Consider the following 25,927-nt stretch of genomic DNA (forward strand, 5'->3'; position numbering starts at 1 on the left):
GTGGCAGCTTTCAGATTTCTCTCGGTACTGGGGAAACAGGCTCCCGCTGCTGTGTTGGTATTTACTGTCAACTAGAACACGAAAAGGAAAGTTCAGGTTTTGCTGTGTAACTGGAAAGCATTAGAAGGGATGTGGCCTTCAGAGCTCTCTTCACCCAGCTCCCGGGAAGGCTGGCATTAACTGTGAGTGCATGGCTGCAGGTACGGCTTGGTTTGAGCTGGCCACAAAGTCATTCCCTCGACCCGTCGTGGCAAATGTTCCAGTGCCCCGGACAAAAATCACCTCTTTTAAATCGAAATTCAGCGTGTCGCCACACGGCGCTTGTTGGCATTTAACGCCGGCCTAGTGCTCGGGGCAGCAGCTCGGCCGTTACCGGCGGCTGCCAGGGCTGCGGGAAGCCGCTGTTGGCCGGGCCCGGCTCCCCGCGCGGGGCAGTCGGTGCGCGGTGCTCTAGCGGTGCTCCAGGCCCGCGCTCGCGCTGCTGGCCACCCCTCAGCCCGGGGCTGCTCTAAGACTGAGAGCGCTCCAGCTGGGGGCTCCCGGCCCCGCCTCAGGCACCGACCCGGACCCGCCCCCGTCCCCGTCCCGGTCCGCCCCCCCAGCGCGGCCACACCGGGCCGAGCGCGCGGCACCGCCCGCTCCCAAAATGGCGGGGGCGGCCGTTCCGCTTCCGGGGGGTGCGAGCAGGCCGGGATTGGGGAAGATGGCGGCGGCTGGAGCGTCCGGGCGGGGCGGGCTGGGGCGAGTATGGGTCTTCTCCGGTTGGGCCCTGGGTCTGTGCTCGTTGCTGGCCTCGGGGACGCGGCCCGCCGCTGCCACCACCCACTGGGTGGTTACCGAGGACGGGAAGATCCAGCAGCAGGTGAGCGGCCCGAGGACGTGGGGCGCTGCCCACCCGGCTGCGGAGGCACGGAGAGCCCCTGTCCGCGCCGTCACTCACCCATAGCCCTGGTCTGCCCCGAGCTGCGGGGCACTCGGCCCGGGGCGAAGCTCTGCCTGTTCCCGCAGCCGCTGCAGCAGCCGGGCGCCGGTGCCAGTCGCTCCCGCGGCCCCGGCACAGGGGTCTCCCGCAGCGAGCTGGCGTCGCTCGTGAAACGTGGCTCGAATCCGCCGGAGCCCCGGGGCGAGGCATCGGGGAGGGGCGGTTGGTTTGTTGGGGTGAGCCGAGAATGGATTTCGGCTGGAGCAGCGGCGGTTCCTGCCTGGGGCCGCTCCCGGGAGCCTCCGGCACGAGGCCGGGTCCCGCTGTGGTGGCGAAAGCAGCGGTACCGCGGCCCCGGCTCGCAGCCGGGACCCGAGCGGGGCCGGCCCCGGGCTCCTCGCCGCGGGGAGGAGATGTCAGTGAGTTTGCGATTTTTCACATCCAGCCGCACCCGACCCGCCCGCTTTTCCTTCCTGCTGGAAGTAGGAAAGAGAAACGGTGGCATGTGTGCTCGGTGCCGGAGCACACGCACGCCCTGTGGGTTTAGTCAAAATGTCTTATTTTAGTGGGCTGTGCCACATGTTCACTAAGCTGCTTGAAAGAGTCGATCTGTATCTCTTACTTAGGCTTTTTCTTAGTTGCTTGCCTTCCTCTTTCTTGTTAAGGGAGCAGTACTAGAAATTTACTTTTGTGTCAGATCTCTCCGTTTCCCTCTGGAGTGAAAGAGTTGCTCGCTGTAGCAAGCAATGCGGCCTTCCCCCTGTACAATAGAGTGGAGACATGAATGTCCATTATCAATTTCCATTTGTGAGGATTTTTAGTCGGATTTTCCTGTCAAAATGCATTGAGGTCCTCAGACAGGTGGAGCAGACTTTTCTCTGCAGGAAACTCCTTCTGTCTTTATGGTTCTCGGGCACTTTGGCTGTCTGGGTAGATCCAGGCACTCTAACACCCTCATTAATCATAAATTAATTAATGACACCACTTCCAGTGCTATCTCATCTCTTTTTGCCACTTAACATAGTGGGGAAGTGGTGCAAGTATATGATAATGCTCTGGAAGCATCTGTGTGTGTATACTGAGTGTATATTATAAAATTTGGGTCAGGTGTTGATTTTGATTATTGCAAGAAAAGCAGCTGTGACTTGGAAAAAATCCAATTAGATAAAAAGGCTTTAAAATCTTATTAGCTAAATTCATTACTTATTTTAAGGAATGGTTTTTCATTATGTCAGCTAACTGATGGTACAGGTAGAAGCTTCCACTATACCATTGTGGTGCATTAGTCTTTTCTGTTACAGTTCCAAAGGCTTTTTAAGCAGGGGCATTCGCATGTTCCCTCTGTCAATTTCTCAAAGCCTGTTGGTGAGGTGAAAAAACAGTATCTGTGGAATAGCTTCTCTTACTTGCATGGTCAAAATTGATTCACCCATTTCCAGCAAGGAAATTCCAATTATAAGTGTGTTCTTACTTGGACTATGAGAAGCTAGATTCTTCAGTACCTGGAATGTAGTGCTGCGAATTGTCCAGTGAGCTTTTTGTAATTAGATTAATTTTGGCATCTGTTACTGTCATGTCCCTGGCTCTGATGAAAATTGTATTTAGATTTGTGGTTATTGCTGTTGCCAACTCTGCATGGCACCTCTGAATTGAATTTTTTCCACTTACTTGTGTTGTGGGGAATCACTGGATAAGTTTTTTAGTGAACTTCAATGTTGTTTTAAGTGCCAAAATGTAGCAGTAGTTCAGTAGTTAGCAGTAAAAGTGACAGTCTCCACCTGTCCAGCAGCAGGCAGGAATTGTTGTTGTCCCACTCTTCATTGCACAGGTGCAGTCACACCTTGAGTGCTGCATGCAGTTTTGGGTGCCTCTGAATAAGGACATTACACTCTTAGTCTGTGTGCCCTCCCAGAGGAGAGCAAGCAGGAGGATGGAAGCTCTCAAGGGTACGACTTACAAGAAGCAGCTGAGATCACTCAGCTCATTCAGCCTAGTTCTGAGGAGACCTCATCCAAGCCTACAACTTCCTCAGGCAAGGCAGTGGAGGGGCAGGTGCTGATCTCCTCTCTCTGGTGACTGGTGAGAGGACATGAGGAAATGGAATGAAGGTGTGCCAGGGCAAGTTCAGACTGGACATTAGGAAAAGGTTCTTCACAGACAGGGTGGTCAGTCACTGGAGCAGGCTCCCCAGGGAAGTGGTCACAGCACCAGTTGTGCCCGAGTTCAAGCAGCATCTCAGCAGCACTTGGAGGATTCATAAGGGATTTATCAGTTAATTGGTAGAACCACAATATTTCAAAATATTTAAGCTCTCTTCCTAATACCAACAACTTATTAACAGGACAAAAGCCTCCCAACTTCACCGCAGAGCATTCCTTTGCTTTAATTTTTCAGAGTATTCTTTATTAAGTTGTTATGTATCATGAGAGCTCAGGGGTCCATTCCAGCCTGAGATACTCTGTGATTCATTGGCACTGCAAACCTCTGCATGTTATGTGCTCCAGGGGATGTTGCTGGTGGCCAACTGTTGTTGGACCTTGCACTCCTCATTGCAGTGCTTCCAGCACAGCAGTCTCCAAATGGAAGTGGCTGCTGGTGGCAAAGAGTGGTGATATTAATCAGCATTTATATGATTTAATTTTGGAAATACTAGCATTCTTAAAGTCTGAAACACATCTTCAAAGATTACCAGCTTTTTAGAGAGGCACAGGCTTGATCTTCACTTGGACTACTTCAGTTGATCTGAATGAAGCCTATATAATTATGAGGTAGGCAGAACTTAATTGATAGTAAGACCCAGACATTCCCACTGCTAAATGAGCCACTATCAGTGGAAATGCAGATGAGCACCGGTGACAAGTGACTTCCTTGTAGTTTTGAGTTTGCTGCTGTGAGCTTTTTTTCCTTCTTACTAAAGTGCAGAACATGTGGGTGAGGAGCTGACAGCAGGAGTCACAGATCCCGACCTAAATACAAAAGATAGTTGCTGGAATGTGTTTGAGGGAAGAAAGATGATATTATTATAAATTACTGACCTAAAGTCTCTTTTAGCTGTTTCTCCTTACAGTGCAGCAAGGGTGCAAGCATTTAATATGGGACTGTATTCAAGCATTCAAGTGAGATTGACTTTTCTGTGACCCAAGACCACAGGAGTACCCTGGCTCAGCCTTGATTTCCTAGTGATACAAAAACCTGGCAGCAGTGGCAAAATTAACACAGACCAAACAATTTTCCATATATCATCAAGATTTCATCTAGTAAACAAGAGTACTTGCTAAGTAGGCACTGTTCAAGTTTCTAGTGAGCATTTCTAAATGACAAAACAAATTACTAGCACTGCATATAATATTTCAGTGTCAGCCATCAAGAAAAAAGCCATCAAGCTGTATCTGTTGCTACAGTAGCTGGTTTTCAGATCAAAGACATCGTTCTCTGGATCAGTTCATGTTCTTTTTTAGTCTGAGTCTACCTTCAAATGTGTGCTCTTGCAAGGCCAGAGACTGACTAATCGTCTCTCTTTAATGATATTATATCTGCTCAGTGCACATGTTTATAAGCCATTTCACAACTCACACTATAAAGTTCAGGCTAATATATAACTGATTTTTGACAGTGCTTGTCTGCCAGTAGGGAGGCTAGTCACTCTACAGAAATACTAGTGTGCTTCCAGAGAAGAGAGAAGCTCAGTGTAAAGAGAGGACAGACAACTGTCAGATGAACTGCAATGCGGAATACAGTCATTCATGGCTTTAATGGTGGGCACCAGCTGCTCCCATGGCTCAGAGACATATGAGAGCAGAGGTGGGGTCTTTCTAGAGATACCTTGATGGAGGTGATTAAAACTGAGCAAGCTAGTGGGGACTCAGAGAGCTGCCTTTTTGTGGACTGCTGTAAACTGAAGAAGTTAGGTCAGAATAATTAAACAAAGTGCAGAAACTTCCCAGGCAGATGATCCAAAGCAGGATTGGGAAAGTGTTGTCAGGAGCAAAGAGCTCCTGGCAAGGAATCTGAGTTGGCAAAAAGTTGTTGTAGTTTTAATGTGTTGTCGTGTGTTTTGAAGTTCATGAGAGATGATCTGGAGAGGAGAGTCAAAGAGCAGTGCTGGCTAACTTATTTGGAACTAAGACAACCTGCTGCTCAATGAATGTGACATCTGAATTTCCTGCAGTGCTGTAGTATGCTTCACTCTGGCTTAGTCCAGTAGAGAGGACAGACAGTACCTACCAGTTGTTCATTTGGTTGCAGATTTGAGTGCAAGTGCTCCTCAAGCAGCAGCAAGGCAAGTTGATTCATGGATGGCTTTAGAGTTAGTTAATACATTACTCTGTCTGGCATCTGAGTGCACATGTATGCCAACAGGTTGTGATGAGAGCAGTGGTCCATGTGCTCAAGAATACAGGAGAAGCAGCCACCCAAACCCACGGAAAGCTGAGATTCTAGTGCAGCCAAATAAAAAGCTATTTGCTACTTACAAAAGCATCTTCTGTGATACATTAAGTAGTCACTCAGTCCTATCTTGAAAATGACAGGTGAATCTTTGCTTTGCTCTTACTCTAAAGGTTAGTTTGCTTGGTTGTATGAAATCCTAATTGACTGAATTTCTTATCCTTCCAAGTCTATTGTGTGCTAAACAACAACAACAAAAAAACAAACAAGGAAACAAAAAAAAAAAACCACACACATACACAAAAAATTGTTAATTTTTACTGAAGTGTGTAAGGTGGAGCTATGCCTTCCCCAAAACAGTTGTCAGTCCCTCCATATGAGGGTGTGCCAAGACACCTGGGCTGGTTGGTTTGAATGTTCTGTAGTTTGTTAGATGTTACCCTATCCCTAGGATGAGCTGAAGCCAGAATGGTTCTGAGGTAAGGTTTTCTTTAAGAAAAGGAGAACTTGGTCTGGTTTAGAACTTTTCTCTTGATCACCAGAGGACCCTAGGCCTTCATGTGCTATGAAAAATAGTAGTTTAAAAATACATATCTTTAAATTTTCTGCCTTTACATACAGCACTGCCTGCTCCCAGGGGAGCACAGCCTGTGTCTGTCTGTGTCACTGTGAACATCACAGCTAGATCTGAATTTATGAAAATAGGCCTTGTGGTAGCCTGTATGTGGCATCAGAAATGCAAATGTTTCATTCAGTGGAGCCGTGGTAGAGAAGTGGCTTCCACTGCTCCCAACTCAGCAGTCAGAGATTTGCATCTGAGGTGGACAAGCTAAGAGGCAGATCCCAGGGGCTGCTGAGCTGCAGCTGCCACAGTCCAGCAGGTAATCTTCTGCCAGGTTTTGACTGCTGACAGAAAAGCTTTAGTGCAGAGATGTCTGGATTATCTGAGCATGGTAATGCACACCAAGGCAGTTCAGGCTGTGAGTCCAGAGCGCTGCAGCAGTGGCTCTGACCATGTGTAGGCATGCCCTGCTCACTCCTCAGCTCCTGGTTTTCACACAGCCTTTGTCCTCTGGACACTCTGTGTTCCCAGGTCCCGTTTCTCTTAGGATCTTCACACTGTATTTCCTGTTTTCTGTCACCTTTAAAATAAGGGTTGGACAATCTGAAAAGATGATATGAATCAACTGTTTCAAACTGGCTGTTCCGTGGTAAGAGTTGTGCTTGGTGGCTGGAATGCCTTCCCTGTATTGTGAGCTGAAGGGTGGCCTTGGAATTGGCCCAGGCACATGTTTGCATGAAGACCCCACCAAAGCCCAAAAGTGCAGAGTCAGCAAGACTGATATCCACTGTTATTGCATGTACCTGCCTGCTTTAAAAATACACTGCTGGATAAAGTAATTACCCTCAAAGTTTAACAGAAAAAATGAATGGGTTTTCTGTTGTTCATTTTCTGAAGAAGTTATTGCTCAGGGTTAATTTTTTTTAGATATCTTGTAGGTCTAATAATTATTACAGTCTTCTGTCTGTATTTTCAATATTAGAACACTTAAAAGTTTTAGGATTTGGCAGTGAGCAGGCATCAAGAACCAGTCTGCTTTTATGAAAAAAGTACTTGCTCATTACAGATGTAATCTGAATGATCTCTCCATCTCTTGTTTTGATTCAGCTGAGCATATGGCTACTGAAGAATATGAGCCTTACCTAGAATATACAGGTTAGAAATTTGTACCCTTAAATATGACTAGTGACACATTGGACACATGTGTGTTCCAAGTAAAGTCTTGTTTGCCCTTTGATGTATTTAGATCTGTTACCTAGGATATTCATAGTTTGTGTGATGTCAGTTGAGCAGAGCTATTCAGTAATACTGCAACTTTGTTAGGTTTTATTTCTGAAGTGCCACAAGTGTTTAAAATTTGTGTTTTCCCTGTAGCACAGCTAGTATTAATAATATCAAAATATCTAGTGCTGTTTGTTAACAGATTCTGCAGCAGTAAGCTTTAAATGGCTCAATACTTACAAAAACTCATTTCAACGTCATTTTTCTGTGTGAATTTTTCAGTGACAATCTTGGAACAAGTATCTTCTGACACTGCCTACTCATCATTTGGATGAGTCAATTTATTTTCCAGTTTTGTAGTTTGTCTTGCACTGAAACCTGTACAGATTTTTTTGTGGCTTCCTCAGAAATGCCATGTAGCATCATGTTGGAGTGTAAAGTATCTCAAGACAGGAAGAATATACCAAAAGACAAGCACTAGTTTTCAGATCCTTGGCTCCCCCTCAAGACTGCAAGAAGTTCCAGCCTGTTGGAGGGGGAATTGCCTTTATTTTGTACAGAGACAGAACATCCACTGCCTATAAAACAAATATGGGGAGCCCATATTTCTCTATGCCATCATTTGATACAGTGTGTTTTCAGCTTCTTTCTCCAATAATCTGCCTTCTGCATATAGTATAATGCTTTTAGGATGTGCAGAGCCACTAACAGCAGTTCTGATTTTGATGAGCCTGTGCCTCAGTTAACAGTGGGGTTTCCACAGTATTTAAAAAAAAAGCCTTACTTAAAAATAGTTGACTGAGGCATTCATCGAACCTCATTTTAAAATAATTACTTCATAGTGCAATGTGACTGGATTGCTGGGAAAAATATGCTGGAAGGTTTGGCAAAACTTGCAAGTCTAATTGCTGAGAGACTTTGATATATGGAGGTAACATAGGAGACTAAAACTTCAGGGTTTGATTCAACTCAATGTCTTTTTTCATTACACAAATTCTATGTGTTTCTTGCTGAATCAGGTTCTTGGTGTACTTTGTGACAGTGAATAAATTTGAACTGTGCTTTATAAAGAAACTTTCACCTTTGAGCAAAGTTGAACAGAAAACACTTATTCGAAAAGTGTTTTACTGGCAGGCTTTCTGCAGTGTAACTACAGTAGCTGTCAAAGGTTTAAAGAAAGCTTTTCAGCACAACTTTTTTTTCCCTGTTTACTGTGTTGGAATTGAAGTCAAATTCTTGCATTTCAAGCACTTCATCTTGCATGTCACAGTTTCAGCACTTTGGAGGAAGAGTAAATGAGTGTGGTGCTTTGCTGTCAGCCAAACACTTGGAGTTTAAAATGAGTAAGTTGGACAAAGCATCTGTTCTGGTGCAGGAGTCTCCACTCTCCACACCACGAGGCTGTGTTTGCTGTGTAGGTTGACGTCTGTTCTGTTTCATCCCAGAGGAGCCTTATGGAGAGTTGCTTACATTTTGAAAAACGTGATCCAAGTCACAATATCTGTGTATTTTTCACTCGTCTGACTCCCAAATCAGGTGACAAGGCACAACAGACTTTGCATGAGGGGGCGAAGGTGGCAAGTGTTTGTAAGAGCACAAGCATGACATGAGTCTGAGTGAAACTAGCATCCTCTGAAATCTACCTAGAGTCTTGTTATGGGAAGGAAGGGCATAATCCAGAACAGCCTCTAGGTATCCATCAAATGTCTTTTATTTGGACTGTTGTATTTCTGACTGAGTGAAGCTCTGAGGGCTTTTCCAAGTCTTTGGGATATGTTGCCTTCTCTTTGAATTTTAATAAGCAACAGCTCACAAGAAAGTTCTGATTATTTTGTGGTTTTATTCAGGGTATAATTTTCCTGGTTTGGGGATGTGGCTGCACAGGAAAGCAGGAAGATACCAGGTGGAACTTGAGCACAAGCAGCATGAGGGAAGTGTGAGCATCCATGTAACAAGCCCTGCAGGGCTTCAAGTGTGTCTTCCTGATTTCAGCACATCCTGCTTCCCACTTATCTTTATCACTGCTGCTACTCATATCTGTGCTGTTCAAGTTATGCAGTTGCAAACCTTTGTTTGCAACTTACTCACTGTATTCTTCATGAGGTGTCACTACTCCCCTCAATGGCGAACACAGTATTGGTGCTCTTCACAGCTCAGTATGTCAGCTTTGTCTTTTTCCTACTGTACAAATGGCTGGCACTGTGAAGAAAACGTGTTTGATGTAGGGATGGGTGTTGTAAAAAGCTGGATAATGAACTCTAAGTCTTCACAGTGTTGCTGACTGGATCTGAGATTAATAAGTTTCAGTTCAAAAGCCATCTGTCTGTCGCTACAGAGAAGGGGGTAATGAAGAGCTTACCAGGTGCCCACCAAAGCTGCTTTATCACTCCTCCTCAGCTGCACAGGGGAGAGAAAATACAAGAGAAAGATCAAGAGTTTAAATAAGGACAGGGAGAGATCACTCACCAGTTACCACCACACGCAGAACAGACTCAGCTTGAGGAAATGAGTTAATTTATTACAAATCAGACTAGAGTAGGGTAATGAGAAATACAAGCAAATCTTAAAAATATCTTCCCCCAACCCATCTTTTTTTTTTCCTGACCTTCACTTAATTTCTGATTCTCTACCTTCTCCCTCCTGGGTGGTACAGGGGGATGAAGAATGGGCATTGTGGTCAGTTCATCACAGAGTGGTTTTACCACAGCTTCCTCCAAGAAGAACTCCTTCTCCTCCAAGGAAGAACTCTTTCCTGTACTCCAGTGTCATGTCCCTTCCACAGGAGAAAGTCCTGCATGAACACCTCCAGTGTGGTTCCTTCTCACAGGCTCTCACAAACTGTTCCAGCTCAGGGTCCCTCCCACGAGATCCCATCTTTCAGGAACAGGCTGCTCCAGTGTGGGTCTCCTGGAGGGCCATAGGTCCTGCCAAAAATCCTGCTCTAGTGTGGGCTTCCCACAGGTTCACAACTTCCTTTGGGTATCCACCTGCTGTGCTGTGAGGTCCCCCCTAGGCTGCACGTGGATCTCTGCCCCTGATGGGGTGCAGGGGACAGCCTGACTCATTGTGGTCTTCACAACAGGCTGCTGGAAATCTCTGCTCTGGCACCTGGAGCACTTCTCCACTCCTTCTCCACTGACCTTGGTATCTACAGAGCTGTTTCTCTTGCATATTACTTTTTTCTGGCCACAGTAACTTCTTTTCCCTTCTTAAATGTGTTATCACAGCAGCCCTGCCATAGTCACTGATGGGCTCAGCCTTGGCCAGCAGCGAATCTATCTCGGAGCCAGCTTCTCTGTCAGACTGAGGGGAAGCTTCTGGCAGCTTCTCACAGAAGACCCCCCCTTGCCATGCAATCCCAATGCAACTACTAAAATTCTGTGTTAGGAGCATTGTGTTTACACACTGGTAAGGTTAACTTTCTACTAGGCTGAAGGATTCTGCTGTTATTAAAAAGTACTTATTTGCTGGTGACCAACTGAGTCAGATGTGGAAGGGAAATTCTGAAGACTAAAGAAAAATATCCTTAACTGGGATGATTTCCTGGTGGATCACCGTAACTTTATGAATTAATTCAGTGATATTGCTGTTTGGTTGTTGAAACTTTGGTGTCTGCTGCCAAATAATAGTTGATGGGAGTGTAGTACTTACAGCATTGCTTTCCTCGCAACCCACACACACTGGGTTGGTAACATACTGCTCCAAATTCTCCAATACTAATTTCAGACTTCTCATGAGACTGTCTTACCAAAAGTTAAAAACAGAAGGCAACCCTGAATATGATTCTGTTTTTGAATGTTAAGCCAAGATCCTTCATCTTTCAGAAAAAGATTTTCTGGTTGGTGATGCCTGCATAACTTTCTCCAAAAATGCCCAGATGCTGTTTGTCACTGAAAGTAGAGCTGATAGTTGACTTTTCCCTGTGACTGTGTAGAATCGTGCAAGCAGCCTTTAGATGTCAGATGAGCAGTGCTATTTTGGAATGGGTAATGAAGTGCTTTAAACACAGTGAAACTTATTTTCTTTGCAAATTAATCTCTCATTCATTTGCACATACCGTGGTAGTTTCTTTAGCAAGTGAGGCATAAACCAGTGCCACATTCAGTGCATAACTCTGTCTTTGTGTGCAACCAGTTCAGAGTGAGGTGGGGCCCACGGGAGGAAATAGGAAATATGACCATGAATAAAATGCTGTACACTTTAACACTTCAACTAACAAAATTATTAGATTTTTTGAAACGTTATTTTCTGTGCTTCTCTGCATCATGGTGGATACTTGGTCTTCCTTTATTTGCAACAGTTGAATACAGAATCTCCAAATTCACAGTGTAAAAATGGATTAGTGTCAGTAGCACCCATTATTTTCAATTTGTCTGGTGATATAAGAGAATTAATCTGCTAGGAAATTAAAGGAAGAAACTGAGTTTTTTATATAACTGTTTTGACTGTATAGGTAGCCACCCATCAAAATGGCTCCGTACTAAAAGAAGTCCTGCAGCTTTTGCTTTGGAAAGGAATACTTAGCCAAATTTAGCCAAAACCACCCTTAGGGTTTTAGTAAAAGGAACAAGTGTTTATATCTCAGAGGACAAGGTCCTTCCTCAGTCAAGAATCTTGTAACAAATGTAGACTTCACAGTCAGTAGTCCAGAGAAAGTAGATTTGAGCTTCTTAACTGACTCACCAAGAGAGTACAGCCTAAGGTATAACCTGTTGACAGGACACGTTAAGATGACCAGAAAATATGCTGGAGATGCAGTTCTCTGCAGTAAGAGAGTGTAACAGAAATTTGTCCAAGCTGCTTGGAAAGGTGACAGAAAAGGAAGAACTGTGGTTCAGGAGGCAAACTTTTCCATTAAATTGCAATGTCAGGTTTGCACAGATGTCATGGGGGTGGACAACTCATTCAGAGGTATCCGTGCTAACAAACAGGTAAGTGCTCACATCTTCATGCAGCAGCTGGTTCTGTATCCTGAAAACTTGAATGGAAACTGAGCAGATCCAGGAAAAACATCTTGATTTAGACCGTCTTGATTTAGACCATCTTAAGAGTCATGTTAAAAGTGTGAGATGTTGCTGTCCTTGTCACTTTGTCTCTTCATTCTGTCATCACATACTCCTATTTCCTTGTTTCTGTTCTCATACTCATTGAATCCTTCATGAACTAATTTAGTTTACTAGTTCAGACAAAACAACCAGGAGGGAGTTAACATTCTGTTCAGCTCCTGAGTTTGGGTTAGCTTCCAAGAGATCCTGGTGGTTACCACAGCTGGTGTGCAGGTAGGTACTGCTCTGACACTGACACAGGGGAGGAAACGGGGCTGCAAGCTGGAAGTGAGCCTTTGCATCAGCTCAGCTGCTGCTACACCACCTTCTCCGCTGTAGGGGCTTTCCCCACTCAGTGACACAGCAGAGTTTGGCATGAGGACAAGGCTGGGGTGTTTCAGCCGTGGGGTGAAGTGCTGCAGTTAACTGAGCCCAGCCAGGGGCTGGTGTGTAACTGCTCTATCAGTGACTTGCCTCTCATGTCCCTCTTCATGGAGCTGGGAACTCCTGTGCATAGCTATGGAAGCTGTAGCATGGTTTCTGTAACAGAGTTTTCAGTCTTCCCCTGCTTCCCTCTTGATTTTGTTCCTTTACTTATTAATCCTGAAGGCAGTAGATCCTAATGGTAGGCCAGTGTGTTAAATTAGTTGCAGAGAGGAGTTGAAGCTGAACTCCTTTATTCCTTTTGTGGTGGAGGAATTTTCAAGGTGCAAAACAAAATAAGTTTCTGTGATTGCAGTTCAAGATATCTAGTATTTCAGCAGTAAGTACTCTTTTGTAATGTTTGTTGTGGAAATTTATTTGCCTCTTATGCTTAGAACTTGTGTGCCTGATTTAATTAAAATAGGTTTAAAGTTAAAGCATGGGTTGAATTGGATTCCCAAATGACAATGTTGTTTGAAGTATGGATTTTCATAATGGACATGTTATGAGGGTTGACTGGACAGAAAACCTCTGAACAGACAATCTGTGATTGAATGAACAAAATTGCCTTCTTTTAAAATCACTGTAATTAGGTGAATGTCTTACATGATGGACTGTTAAAATGTCTTGCAGGTTGATTCACCAATGAACTTGAGAAACCCACATGATTTGGTAATACTAATGAGACAAGAAACAACAGTTAACTACCTCAAAGAACTGGAGGTAAAGCATAACATTTAAGTACTAAGTAATTCTGAAAATACAGATTTTTTTTTCCATAGACTTTATAGTGATAGTTTTAGATCACAAAAATAATTTATTATTGGCAAAGTTCTTCTTCAATGAAAGGATGAAAAATTTTTCAGATCTCAAGAATTTTTTGCCTCAAGTTTGCCTAACTGGTCTTCAGTTGTATCATTCCCTGTTGTTAGCCATAAATCTTAACATTTTTGGATAAAGTCACTAGATTCTGTTGTACTGTATTTTGGAAGAACACAGAGCAAATAATCTCTGTTTTTCTTCAAGCCTTTTTATTATTGAAAAGGGGTCTGGGACCACCCTTTTGAAAAGGGTTTAATGAACTTCAAACTGATAAACTGAAGTTTAAATATAATAGGGGTTAGGTAAGCAAACAGCTCACAGCCCTTCTGGCCATGCACCCCTTTCTTGTGCCAGCTTTGGTTTTATCAGATTGGGATAACTAAGTTAAGCTAGATGAACCTCAGAGGTAGCTTTAGGTGAATGGGTGAAGTAGGAGAAAGGAAAATAAGTGGGACTACCCTGGTGTGACTGTGTTCAGCCAGTCTTTCTCATGAGAGTACAGTCTTTTTTGTGGTGGGACATTTGAGCTGTGGCTAGAATAATACTTGCAAGCTTTTTGGGACATGGGTTGTGGGTGTGAAAATCGCTGATGTCCAACTCCTGGTACACAAATGACTTTCAGCAGCAGTTACCTATTGTAACTTGTAAAATTCTTGTACAAATTGCTACTGGCATATGTATCTCTATTGTTTCGCAGTAGCATGTAATCAAATGTGTATGGCTTTCATTAAAAATACAGGTTTTTCTCATTTCACAGATATTCATGTGCAGTACTATTCACATGTACTCACGTTCAGTTATACTTAGCACACTGACTGGTGATGATTTATTGCAATGTCTTGTATTATTTCCACAAGGTCTTACAGTGGAAAAAAGGGGGCCAAATGTGAAAAAATTTATGTACTTGTAGCAATCATTTCTTCTTTTCCTAAATGGCCTATCATGGTTTTGGAGCACTACTAGCCCACTTTTTAGGCAAACAGAAGAACTAAGGACTCATTCAAGTTGTATTATCTCTAAAGAAAGCATTTATATGCCATCCAAATCTAAAAAAGTCCTACAGATGTTATTAAAGATAAGAAAGTATTCCCAAAATTTAATCAGAATTTTTTAGATTTTTTGAAATGAACTTTGTTTTAAGGAAAAAGTGGGACTGTTGAATTGTAACAGCTATAGCGTTTGCTTTCATTGGTGTCATATGCTTCTGTTTCCTTTTTTTTCCTACAGAAACAGTTAGTTGCTCAAAAGATTCATATAGAGGAAAATGAGGACAGAGACACGGGGCTGGAACAAAGGCATAATAAAGAAGATCCAGACTGCATTAAAGCAAAGGTGCCCCTGGGGGACCTAGATCTGTATGATGGCACATACATCACCTTAGAGAGCAAAGATATCCGGTAATAAGACACTTTAATAACATACTTTATATTCTGAGATTTTTACTGAATGAAAATAAAATTAACAGTACCTCTAAACACAAGTGAAAAATGACCAGCACTGACTTTCTTTAGATGGTAGTTATTGTTTTGTGTTACTGTGGAATAAAATTGAAACAACATCTTCCACTAGCTGTGAGCAGGTACAACGTACAAAAGCTGTTTCCCCCAACTATCTATGCTAGCCCTGCCCTGAAACTTCCTTTCTTCCCAGTTCTACCACTGTTACTTTGTACTGATACAACCAGATGTGTGAATTAAAGTGAAATATGTCATGCAGAAGGGGGTTGAATTTGCTTGAGTGTGCTTTCAGTATTTTGAGCTAGATATTTATTTTAGTGGAAACTGTCTTGACTCAAATTTGAATGAAATTCCATTGATTACCAAGCTGTTGAACTTTCTGGTCATATTTTGTCCCATGTTTACAAAGTGAAGGATGAGCATCCAGTGTACTTGACATTCAGCTTCATAGGTAATTCATCTTCAGGAATGACTGTTTTGTTTTAGTTGGTTTTTTTATCATAATCACATGAGTACTTGAAGTGGGAGAAGATCAATTTTATCGTCATAGACCTTCATTTGGACTTCTCATCCCCCGTGTTTGGGATTGGTTTGTTTGTTTCAGCTGAAGAGCCTGCATGCATTGCCATTTGCCTGGCAGATACATCATTAATCATAGCAATGATACACTTGGTTGACCCTGATACATTTTGGAGGCTATCCAAATGTTGATATTTTCTGTAAAGCAGACAAATTTATTTACTTTATCCTATAGTCATGACATCCCAATACAACTGAAATCTGGGAATGCAACAGAAATGGGCTAATGAGCCCGAACAGGGGATTTCTGTAATGATTAAATCAGAGTACTCTGTATCAGCTACCATACTGCCTCTTAGGAGCTTCAGCAGTATATTAATCTGCAGTCTGCTGTGTTATGTTATTATGTCCTCAGCCCTGAAGACTATATAGACACAAAGTCCCCAGTGCCTCCAGACCTGCAGCAGCCAGACTGTACAAAAGTTCTAGATCTTCCATACAGTATTCATGCTTTTCAGCACTTACGGGTGAGTGAGCAAATGCAAGTAAGTATTTTTCCCCATTAGGAAGAGGAATAGAAAACTGCTACTGGCATTTCTCACTCCAGGTTGAAAGGTATTGTAATCTTCCAAGACTGCTTCACACTTTTTAACACTACAGTTGGGCCCTGATTAAAGTACCTGCGTATCGGAGGTTATACCTGTTCCATCAGGTATACAGTTTCTCCTGTTATTTTTTCCCTTATTTTAGAGGGCACTTTTAGGAAAATTGAGTCTTTTGTTTTCATAACACATTTCATTAGCAAATCAGTAGCTTTCATTGGACTACAGCTAGCTTGTGAGTTGTCTCAGTTGAAATTTGGAGAATGCTGAACAGGGTTGTTAAAATGTGTGAGGATTCAGAATAAAAAAAATGTTTGCAGTTTTGTTGGTAGCTCCTAACAAACATGAATGTCTGTTTGGTATCTGAATGCCAAGCCCTCACCCAGACCATGAGATAATTTAGATGCTCTAGAAAAGTTAGAGCACAAGAGTGGTGGGAGAACTGGTTTTGTCAACAGCGTTATATGAGCAGATTTTCTAATGCGGCTGCAACTTTAGTGCTTTTATCTTGATATTTATTTTATTGCAAGTCTTTCATCAACAAATAAGGATTTTCTTACTGCTAAACACAAAGTGGGGTTTTTTTTAGCTCTGTTCCTGGGTCTGGATGTATTTTTGAAAGAAGTGTGTTTATGCTTGGGGAAGGAAGAAAGGAGAAGAGGTGTAGGGATACTTCCACCTTGTGAATATAACCTTACAACACTAACTTCAGTGCTTCAGTGGTCATTAGTGAAATCAGTATCTTCCAGATACACAGTGCCACCAGAACTGAATATTTCCCCTGTAGAACTCACAAGCAGAGGCTGCTTTTGACTGCTTCTACTGTTTTCCCATCTGCAGTAATATATATTATTATCTGTCAGAGGTGAAATTGTTCTATCAATTACCAAAGATCTTGAAAGGAAGATAAGATTGTAAAATAACCAAGCCACGTGTTTTCCTGGAGTCATGCTTTTGTTTGTATTTCTCTACTCTTAAGTGTCAGCAAATATGTGTATTCAATTTTTATTTCAGGGTGTCCAAGAAAGGGTTAATCTTTCTGCACCCCTGTTACCTAAAGAAGATCCAATCTTCACATACTTATCACGGAGACTGGGAAGAAGTATAGAGGAAATAGGTCACCGTATTTATGACGGGCTTATGAAGGTATGAAACTGGAATCTTGCTGGGTGCACTAAAACGAGTGCTGGAGAGGTCTCAAAAGTTTAGATCCAGTCAAATCCAGTTTTGCACATGTATTTTTGATTTACAGTTCAGTTTCAAAAGGCAAACTGGGACCACTTTCTGATAGGCAAGTAGAAGCAGGAGAAGGCATCAGCAAAGCCAGTAAATAGATAGTTTCTGTCATCTTTAAGGATTTATGTAGTTATGTTGTCTAGCAAGCCACATTCATTGCTTTTTCAAGGTAATTAGAGTTTTAAAACAGAAAATACAGGTACTTGAAGAGCAAAGAAGAAACAACAGTACTGAAGTGTGTATGTTTTTGTTAAATGTCTTCCTGCAAAATCTAGGAACCCTCATTGAATTCCAGCTGATGCTGGAATGCTGTCCAGCTGATGCTTAAACTACTGTCACCTCTCATTTCGCCTCATTTTGTATTTTTATCTGCCTGAAATGCAGAAATTCTGTTTCTTTAATACATGAGTATGCTAGTTCAGTATTCCTAAACATTGACAACTGTTGCCAAATGGCAGCTTTCCAGTGCAGGAGGATAGCTTAGAGCAGCTGAGCGCCAACTTTGGTGCTCAGCTTTTCATCCTATAGTAATTAAAGCCCTGATTAACCTTTTAATTCATGTGCTAGTAGTTAGTACAGTTCATTTGTTTCTCTTTACTGCAGAACTCTTCTTCCTGGGTACTCTATAACATGGCTTCTTTTTACTGGCGAATAAAGAATGAGCCATACCAAGTAGTAGAATGTGCCATGCGTGCCCTTCACTTTTCTTCAAGGTAAGAATTGCTAATAAAGATTTCTTCTCAGATTGCTTTTCTAGTTATCCTGGTTAGTAAACAGGTTTTAGTTTCTAAGACAGTATGCTAAGGAATAATCTGTGTTACTTGTTCTTGGTCTCTATGTGCTATACTAGACATATAAATAGTTGAGACCTTTTTCTAGCAAGTGATATGTTTTAATGTGTGACTGGCAAATTAATGTATTATTGTGCATGATTCTTACACAGTCTTAACTTCCTTTAATGTTAGTTTTTAATTTTTTTCCTATTTTTTTTCTTTTATTCTTTTAGGCAAAATAAAGACATTGCACTGGTAAATTTGGCAAATATTTTGCACCGGGCTCACTTCTCTGCAGATGCAGCTATTGTGGTTCATGCAGCTCTGGATTACAGTGACTTCTTTACCAGCTATTACACTTTAGGAAATATATACGCAGTAAATACAATCTTTATTTTCCAACACTTGAAGAAAATTAAATATTACTTGATCTTTTGGGGTTGACTTGTAATGGTTTACTCTTTTACAGTGTGTCTTGTGCTCCATGTGTATCTCATGCTTAATGCTTAAGATTCTGTCAAGATACTTTTATTCAAAAGTCTATCTATTAGCAAAGGCTTTTATCTGCACCTTGAAATAAATTCCAGTAAAATTATTCTGCAGCCTTTCTTTAATAGATGTAGTGGCTTGAGTGTCAGAAATGACAGGCTACTTGTTATCATGAATTAAAATTTCAATTAATGGCTTCTTTAAAAACTGAGTATTGTTTATTAAATATTACTACATAATGGCTAATTCTCTCTCTTGGTAATTCTTCAGATGCTTGGAGAGTACAACCACTCAGTCCTGTGTTATGATCATGCTCTGCAGGCCAAACCAGGGTTTGAGCAAGCTGTAAAAAGGAAACATGCTGTCCTATGTCAGCAAAAACTTGAGCAAAAATTGGAAGCCCAGCATAGGTAACTAAAATATCCCAGTGGCAATCGAATTTCTGTAGTTCTGTTGCAGCAGTTATTTACATTTCAAGAAGAATTGTTTTTAAATTTCTGTATTTCTTTGATTATGCAATAGAATTAAGGATAAGAATACTTTAAGAAACCTAGCGTTAAAAATATGCAAGAGTGTAGGAAAAAGTGGTATTCTAGAAAGCATTCAAAGTAAATCTTCTCTGTTTAATTTCCAAGATCACTTCAGCGAACATTAAATGAATTAAAGGAATATCAAAAGCAGCATGACCATTACCTTAGGCAACAAGATGTTTTAGACAAGTACAAGCTCATCCAGGAGGAACAAATCTTGAGGAACATCATTCATGAGACACAGATGGCAAAAGAAGCTCAATTAGGTACAACTTTTTAGTGTTCATGATCATTAAAGCAATGAAATATGGCACATATTCAGATAAGTGTCAGGATATAACTTCTTCATACGTTAAGATGGCCCTGAGTGGCTCTTGGGTTTTGCTTATTAAAACAAGAGATTGCAGTGTGCTCTTGAACAGGGAATTCTTCTTGAGTCTTTTGAGTCCTCTGGGCTGATGGAGTAAATAAAAAGGATTGACCATACTGGGGGCAGAGAGGTTTACTGTGTGCTGTCTTTTGTCTTCTCAGAAACCACACTTCTCTAGGATAAAAAAATATTTTCTGCTCTGCAGGGAACCACCAGATTTGCAGATTGGGCAACCAGCAGCATAGCTTGCACTGTCAGTGGGATCAGCCTGTTCGTTATCACCGCGGAGACATTTTTGAAAATGTGGAATATGTTCAGGTTTGTCTGTGAATTGTTACCACTGCTTCAAGTTACATACCATTTGCTTTATTAGCAAAGTAATTTCAGTTTTTTCAGGGTTGACAAAAGGGTTACATTTTGGATGTAGTAATTATAGTGAGAAATCTTAGTCTTTCTTTTCCAGAGTGCAAAGTATTTTAATGCATGTTTCTTTTGATACTAGTACAAGCGGAGAGACTGTGAACTGTAGAAATAGAGAGGGTTTCTTGTAAAAGGCTTTGTTTAACTTAGAAAAGAGAATTACTTGAAATCAAAAACTTCATTTTAGTCCAAAGCCTTAGTTCCCTATGATTGCACCAAGAAAATTTTGTGCAAGAGTATTAAGAAGTTCTGGAAGCAAGGTGTGTACTAATACTGAAAATCCAGAATGACAAGCACCTAAGCAACACCTCTGCTGTGTTAGAACTGCAGATAAGGATTATGATTTCAGTTATTTTGCAATGTGGAGTATGTTCTGAAGTTTCCCCTTAACTAGTTTGAAAAATAGGAATAATTATTTTTAATTTTGCTGTTGTCTTCTTGTCTTTGATTTTTTTTCTTATTATAGTAATTATAAATTCAGATTATTGAGATAATTCTGAAAGCCATGAGTCTTAGCAATTCTGACTTGATTTCGAGCTGTGCAATCTAGATAAGTAGATTTTATTTATGGCCTATTACAACTATCTGATTGGTACCTTTTAGCATTTTTTCCTTGATTTGCACTTGTGTTTTCATTGTTGGCTTATTTACAGTATGAATATTACTCTTTCATGGTCTGAGTGGATCAAGAGGCTTAAATTCCTTTTTTTTTTCTGCTACCCGCAGTTCAGCTTATCAGTGAGGCTTAACTACATAAGTGGGGAGGGGAAATAACGTGGAGAAATTCAACAAGCTATGTGCCATCTCCTTTATTAAAATTTGTCTTTCTGTTGCTTCTAGTTTGGTGAAGACTCTTCAACTTCTAGTATGACATCCATGAATTTGGACCTTCATGCAAACCAAAGTGTTCACAGCCAGTCCTCACAGTCTTCCCCTGTGGCTCGTTCTGTTGTTTCAGTGTGGAGTGTGGAATCCAGCAGAGTGAGTGAAGAGGATGAGCTTTGCTCTTTCACAGAGGAGGGGTGAAAGGGAATCCTCTCCTTGTTTGTGTGAAACTTTTTAGCATCTGGGCCACAGTTTTGATGTGTGACAGCACTGGAGAATGTAGCATTCCAAATTTCTTCAACATACAAGTATCTGTCTAGTTTCTCTGTACTGGTTTCCCAACCTTTGAAACTACTGGAGCACTGAGGGAGTTGTTCTGTAAACATCTGCTGCAAGTAAAGTGGTACAGCTAAAGATAGAAATTTCAACTGCTGATATTAAAAAAATATGGAAAAATAATAGCTATAAAGATCTCAGTTTTGTTTTGCTTTGGTTTTTTTCTTCAGACTATCCTTTAATGTTTCTTTTATTACCTTGTTCATTAGAATATTAAAAATGTTGAGAAAATATTAAAAAATAATTCCTTTCCCCCTTAGGACAAACAGCATATTCTTTGGCCTCAGCGGTCAGATTGCATGAAATCTTTCCCCAGAATTCCTGACCCAGAAGAACTGCCAACTTATTTCTTGCCTCCAGAAAACAGGGGATTCAGGCAAGTGTTGATTTTTAAAAGCTGTATTTGTAAATCTTTATTTTATGAGTGAAGAGTATTTTCTTTCTGGAGAGGATGGATGCAATTAGTAAGCAACAGCACAGAGGTGTTCAAACCTCTTTATCTGGCCTTTCCACGGAAGGAAGGCATTTTCTTTGATTGTTGTCTTTGCTGTAAGTATAACAGCCAGAGCCAATTTTGTGGTGATTCTTCCCTGACTGTTGGTTCAGGGTGAGCACACTAAACACAGACAGAATGGGGATTTAAGCACAAGTCTGAATGTCTTGTGAACTATATTAATAAAAAAACAACTTGAGAGAGAGAATGAGGTGAGCATCTATTTAATAACTACAGTTAACTCTTGTACATTACATACATCCTATTAGCTTTAGTTATGATGACACAAAACAATGAAGACCAGAAAACAGTAAAAAAGGATTAGGAGTGGAAAACTCCAGCTCATTTCTTTGGGACAGAGGTAGAAAATCAGCTTAGTCATGGAAGAGTCAGTAATACTTATTATTATATAGGATAAAATAAATGTGTCTGTGTTGCAGTAGCTAACTTACATAGATCAATACAGTGTTGTAATACCCTAATCACTTAAATTATGACAGTGGTAGTAAAAAGGCTGTTTTGTTCTACCTAGTCATTACAATACTAGTATTGAGCTTGTGTTAAAGGTTCCCATCTAAAAACATCCAGCAACTTCCTTTGGAGAAAAGCAGTTTCCATCTTGGAATGTTATTTATACATAATTTGGCTACCTCTTGATATTTTTGAAATCAAGTTCTAGTGTAAAAAATTCAACTTTTTTTTTTATCACATATCTGTTTCGTCCTAAACTTCATAGAATCCTTATTAGCATAATATGAGACCCTTCTGTTATCTCCACTGCACTGTTCATTGCTCTTGTTATAAGCACATTATTCTGTGCTTAAAAATGGAAAGTAAAGACCTTGTAAATCACTTTTCAAGGGAAGGGTGGTCCTTGAGTTCTTCATGTTTGCAGCTCATGTCTCATAGGAGTCTGCAGTACAAGGCTTAGCAGATTCATGTATTTCTACATGATGGCATGCAGCACATGCTGTTAATTTGTCTTGTTTCTCCTTATTGCTAGAATCCAGCCAATACTGAATATTCCAGGAGATACTGTTGAGCATGGAGAAGCACAGGCACCAGATTGTTCTTCCATTACTGATGCTCGTAATAATGAATCTCTAAACATACTGGTGAAGGAACTAGACACTAATCTAGATTTGAAATTCAGGATGCCAGACAATCAAGCAAGACAGGTAAGAGATGTTTTCTTGTTGGTTCTCTTCTGGTTTAAAATCCTTCTTTTTATTGCCTTAAAAATGTTATTCAGATCATAAAAGACTTTGATATTTCAAGGTAATCAGTACTTCTGAAAAATGTGGGCAAATTCTTTCTAATAGTATTGGAGAAAGGGTTAACTTGTCTGGCTTCTTTCAGATGCTGACCAAAAGCACACAAAATGGGAAATTTAATTTACTCTTTGAAATCACATCTTTCTTTTAAATCTAACAGTCACTTGATACGATTAATTCCAAGAGCTACTGCATTCTACCGAGCTGGTAACTTCATAGTGCATTCTGGAGATTGGTTGCTTTGTGTTAAGTGTTCACATCCTCTTCTTAGTACAATATATTTATCTTCCCTTTGCTGAAGAGAAGATTTAAGGAAGCAAGTGTTGAATGGCCCTTGTAGATCTTGACTGTAAAATTTATTCAGTAGTTTGGAGAAAAACAAATCTTTGTCTTTCAGGTTTTGCATTCTCGTATCAACAATGAAACTATTACACTGGCAAAGATAGGAGTGTTTCTAGATCATGCCATGAAAAAGGTATGTCCATCTGTCACATGAGATGAATTCAGAATTCTTGCTTGAGATTTGTTTTTATACTTCTGAAGTAGTCAGTGACACACTAGAAAGGAGTTTATTTGCTGCCTCTGTAACTGAAATGAAAGTAACTTTAAAAGCCATGTTTACAAAGCAGAAATACATAGAGAAGTATCTAATTTAGCTTAATGTGGACCAAACAGCCCTGTAGTTGCTTGTTCTTGTTGTAAGGATATGGAGCAGCAATATATTAGCTAATTCTGGCAGCCATTTGCTTAACTGGGAGTAGTAGATTGAAGCTACTCCTCCGTCTGCCACCCCTTCCTGCATGCCTTCCTTGTGCTCTTCCCCCTCCTTCCCACTACCCTGCTTTTCCCCCTACTCTCCCTCCAAGGAAACCAACCCTCTGTCAATCTTCTGTCAGGATAATTAGCACTCTGGGGCGCAAAGAATGTACCTCTGTATAGAAGCCTGTGGAATGCCACCTCCATCTTGCGTGGGGCCTTTGAGAGTCAAGTGACAGGAAGCATTGAGAGAGACGTTGACTCTTTTTGACATGTCAAGCTGATACTTCTCAGTTTAACTTTCTTGTAGAAGTTGTGTCAAGGTATTATATGTAGATACTTTTCTAGTCTAAAATCAGTACCATTTACTATGTGCATCTGTCTTAACCAGGAGAAGAAATGAGCAGTAGGAGTTGATTCCTATTATTGTGTTGTTCAGAAGAGTTCTATACATGTCTAATATCTTACTGTGCCATGCATGAGTATTTTGGTTTTCACTGTAGTATTCTGTTGCTGTCATGCTAAAAGCCTGAATTTTTCTGCCTGCTGATGTAGGAGCAGTCTAGTGTTTTACCTGTTCTGCTAATGATAAACTACTTAGAGCAGGAATGCCAGAGTTAGTATCTTTGTATTGGGAAAGACAAAATGCTGATAACTTGCTGAGAATTTAGTTCAGGGAGATCAGTGAGACCTGTGAATGAAGAGTAATTCAATGAGGAGTTTGGAATGAAGAACATGAGGAGTTTGGAATGAAGAACAATGTGCATTGCAAAACAGGGATCATTAATAATCTTGAAATCACAGGTTAGGTAAGGTACTCCAAACGATGAATATTGTATCATATTGATATCTTTCAGTTCATCTAGAACCATAGTTAGAACCCTTCTGTGGGAGGGGTTTTTTAAAACCTGGAACAAAAATGTTCTTACTAACTCAACATAGTATCACTGTTTTGCTTCCTTAATCCTTGCTGTATGTTTCCTACTCAAGCATGCATTTGGGCTTCAGACACGTAGGTAGAACTGAACATCCATTTCAGGCATTGGTTTTATGCTGTAAATGTTTTGTAGAATTGGGTAATACAGAATGATGAAAATATTAAAAACTAGAACATGCTTCTAAATAATTTCAAAGTGCATCTAAAAGTGGATGTTTTGCCTACCTCTGTCAACCTGTCAGAATTTTTGAATTCTGATATTTCTCCTCTAGGTTGAGTGCTTCTTTTTGCTGTTACAGGTTAAAGAGGAGGAAGGAACATTCAAGGTGTATTTGACACTTCCTCCATTCTTTCATCTGCTCTCACTTACTGCTTACTATTTTACAATCTTTAAACAGTATCTAATGCATGCCAGTTGTCAACTTTAATAAGACAAATACATAACTAAATCTAAGAAAAAGCAACTCTGAAACCTTAAATTGACAGGGAAAGGTAATGTTAGACAGAAGACCTGGAAGCACATCTGCCTGACTTTCAAGTTCTAGCATTTTACACCGATCTGTGTTTATATAATTTTAAGACTCTGCAGTGGCCCTCAAGCATTGCTTCCTATAATGAACTAACCATTATCGCTTGTACATTTTAAAGGATTTTTTGGTCATGATACAAAGCATTCATATGAGTAGAGTGTGAGCAGCTGCTACTAAATTGCAGTTCAGCCTGTAAATCACGTCCATTTGAGTAGAATGGAGCAGATTGAATAATCTACTAATAGTTAGAGCAAAGTCTAATTTGTATCAATTTAACAATGTAGTATGCAAGAGTGAGTTCTGTTTGCTTATTATTAAAGAGCAGGTATTTCTGTCTTCCTGAGACACCTCTTTGTGGGTGTTTTTATCCTTTTCCCTGACTCTCCTATAGCCAGAAGATCCTCTGTGGCTTGTGCTTAATGAAGCTGGATTGTACTGGCGTGCAGTTGGAAATAGCACCTTTGCTATCACCTGTTTGCAAAAAGCATATAATTTGGCTCCACATGAGTATCAGGACATCCCTCTGGTCAACCTTGCTAACCTCTTGTTTCATTATGGTCTTCATTCGGATGCCAGCAGGCTCCTGCTGAAGGCTTTGGCCATCAATGCCTCTGAGGTAAGATAATGGGGTTTTGTGTTTGCCCAGCAGTGAATATGTTTTCATTCATTGTTTTTAAGTACATGTTACTTGTGTTTACGTGCGCATGCAGTTCATCTTCCAGCTGGTAATTTGCAATGGATGTTAATTTCCATATAAATTCCTGACTGCACCAGGGGAGATGCTGATTGTTGAGAGTATAAACATCTAGAGAAGTTCTTGTACATCAGTGACAGACTTCTAGCCTCCCAAAACCTATATTATCAGCAGTACCTCCAAAGAATCTAATCTTGGTGTTTGGCGAGATTTTAACCTAAAACAGAGATCTGTCAAGTTGTCAGCATTGTATCTTGATTCTTAAAACCCTTAAAGTAGTGTGTATGCCACCAAGATCTTTATAG

General features: G+C 40.9%; 1 protein-coding gene across 1 annotated transcript in view; it reads left to right on the forward strand.

Moving 5' to 3' along the window:
* Positions 1 to 634: 634 nt before the first annotated feature.
* TTC17 (tetratricopeptide repeat domain 17) overlaps positions 635 to 25,927 on the forward strand; it is a 54,710-nt gene continuing 29,417 nt past the window's right edge. The window contains exons 1-15 of the mRNA XM_036384028.2: positions 635 to 862; positions 13,193 to 13,282; positions 14,609 to 14,778; positions 15,773 to 15,884; positions 16,974 to 17,105; positions 17,799 to 17,908; positions 18,202 to 18,346; positions 18,728 to 18,867; positions 19,093 to 19,253; positions 19,563 to 19,675; positions 20,618 to 20,758; positions 21,199 to 21,314; positions 22,435 to 22,609; positions 23,103 to 23,180; positions 25,320 to 25,544. Of these exons, the coding sequence (XP_036239921.1) occupies positions 647 to 862; positions 13,193 to 13,282; positions 14,609 to 14,778; positions 15,773 to 15,884; positions 16,974 to 17,105; positions 17,799 to 17,908; positions 18,202 to 18,346; positions 18,728 to 18,867; positions 19,093 to 19,253; positions 19,563 to 19,675; positions 20,618 to 20,758; positions 21,199 to 21,314; positions 22,435 to 22,609; positions 23,103 to 23,180; positions 25,320 to 25,544 (2,124 nt within the window). The 5' untranslated portion in view covers positions 635 to 646. The remainder of the gene's footprint in view (positions 863 to 13,192; positions 13,283 to 14,608; positions 14,779 to 15,772; positions 15,885 to 16,973; positions 17,106 to 17,798; positions 17,909 to 18,201; positions 18,347 to 18,727; positions 18,868 to 19,092; positions 19,254 to 19,562; positions 19,676 to 20,617; positions 20,759 to 21,198; positions 21,315 to 22,434; positions 22,610 to 23,102; positions 23,181 to 25,319; positions 25,545 to 25,927) is intronic.

Source organism: Molothrus ater, chromosome 6, assembly GCF_012460135.2.
Source record: "Molothrus ater isolate BHLD 08-10-18 breed brown headed cowbird chromosome 6, BPBGC_Mater_1.1, whole genome shotgun sequence".
Lineage (NCBI taxonomy): Eukaryota > Metazoa > Chordata > Aves > Passeriformes > Icteridae > Molothrus > Molothrus ater.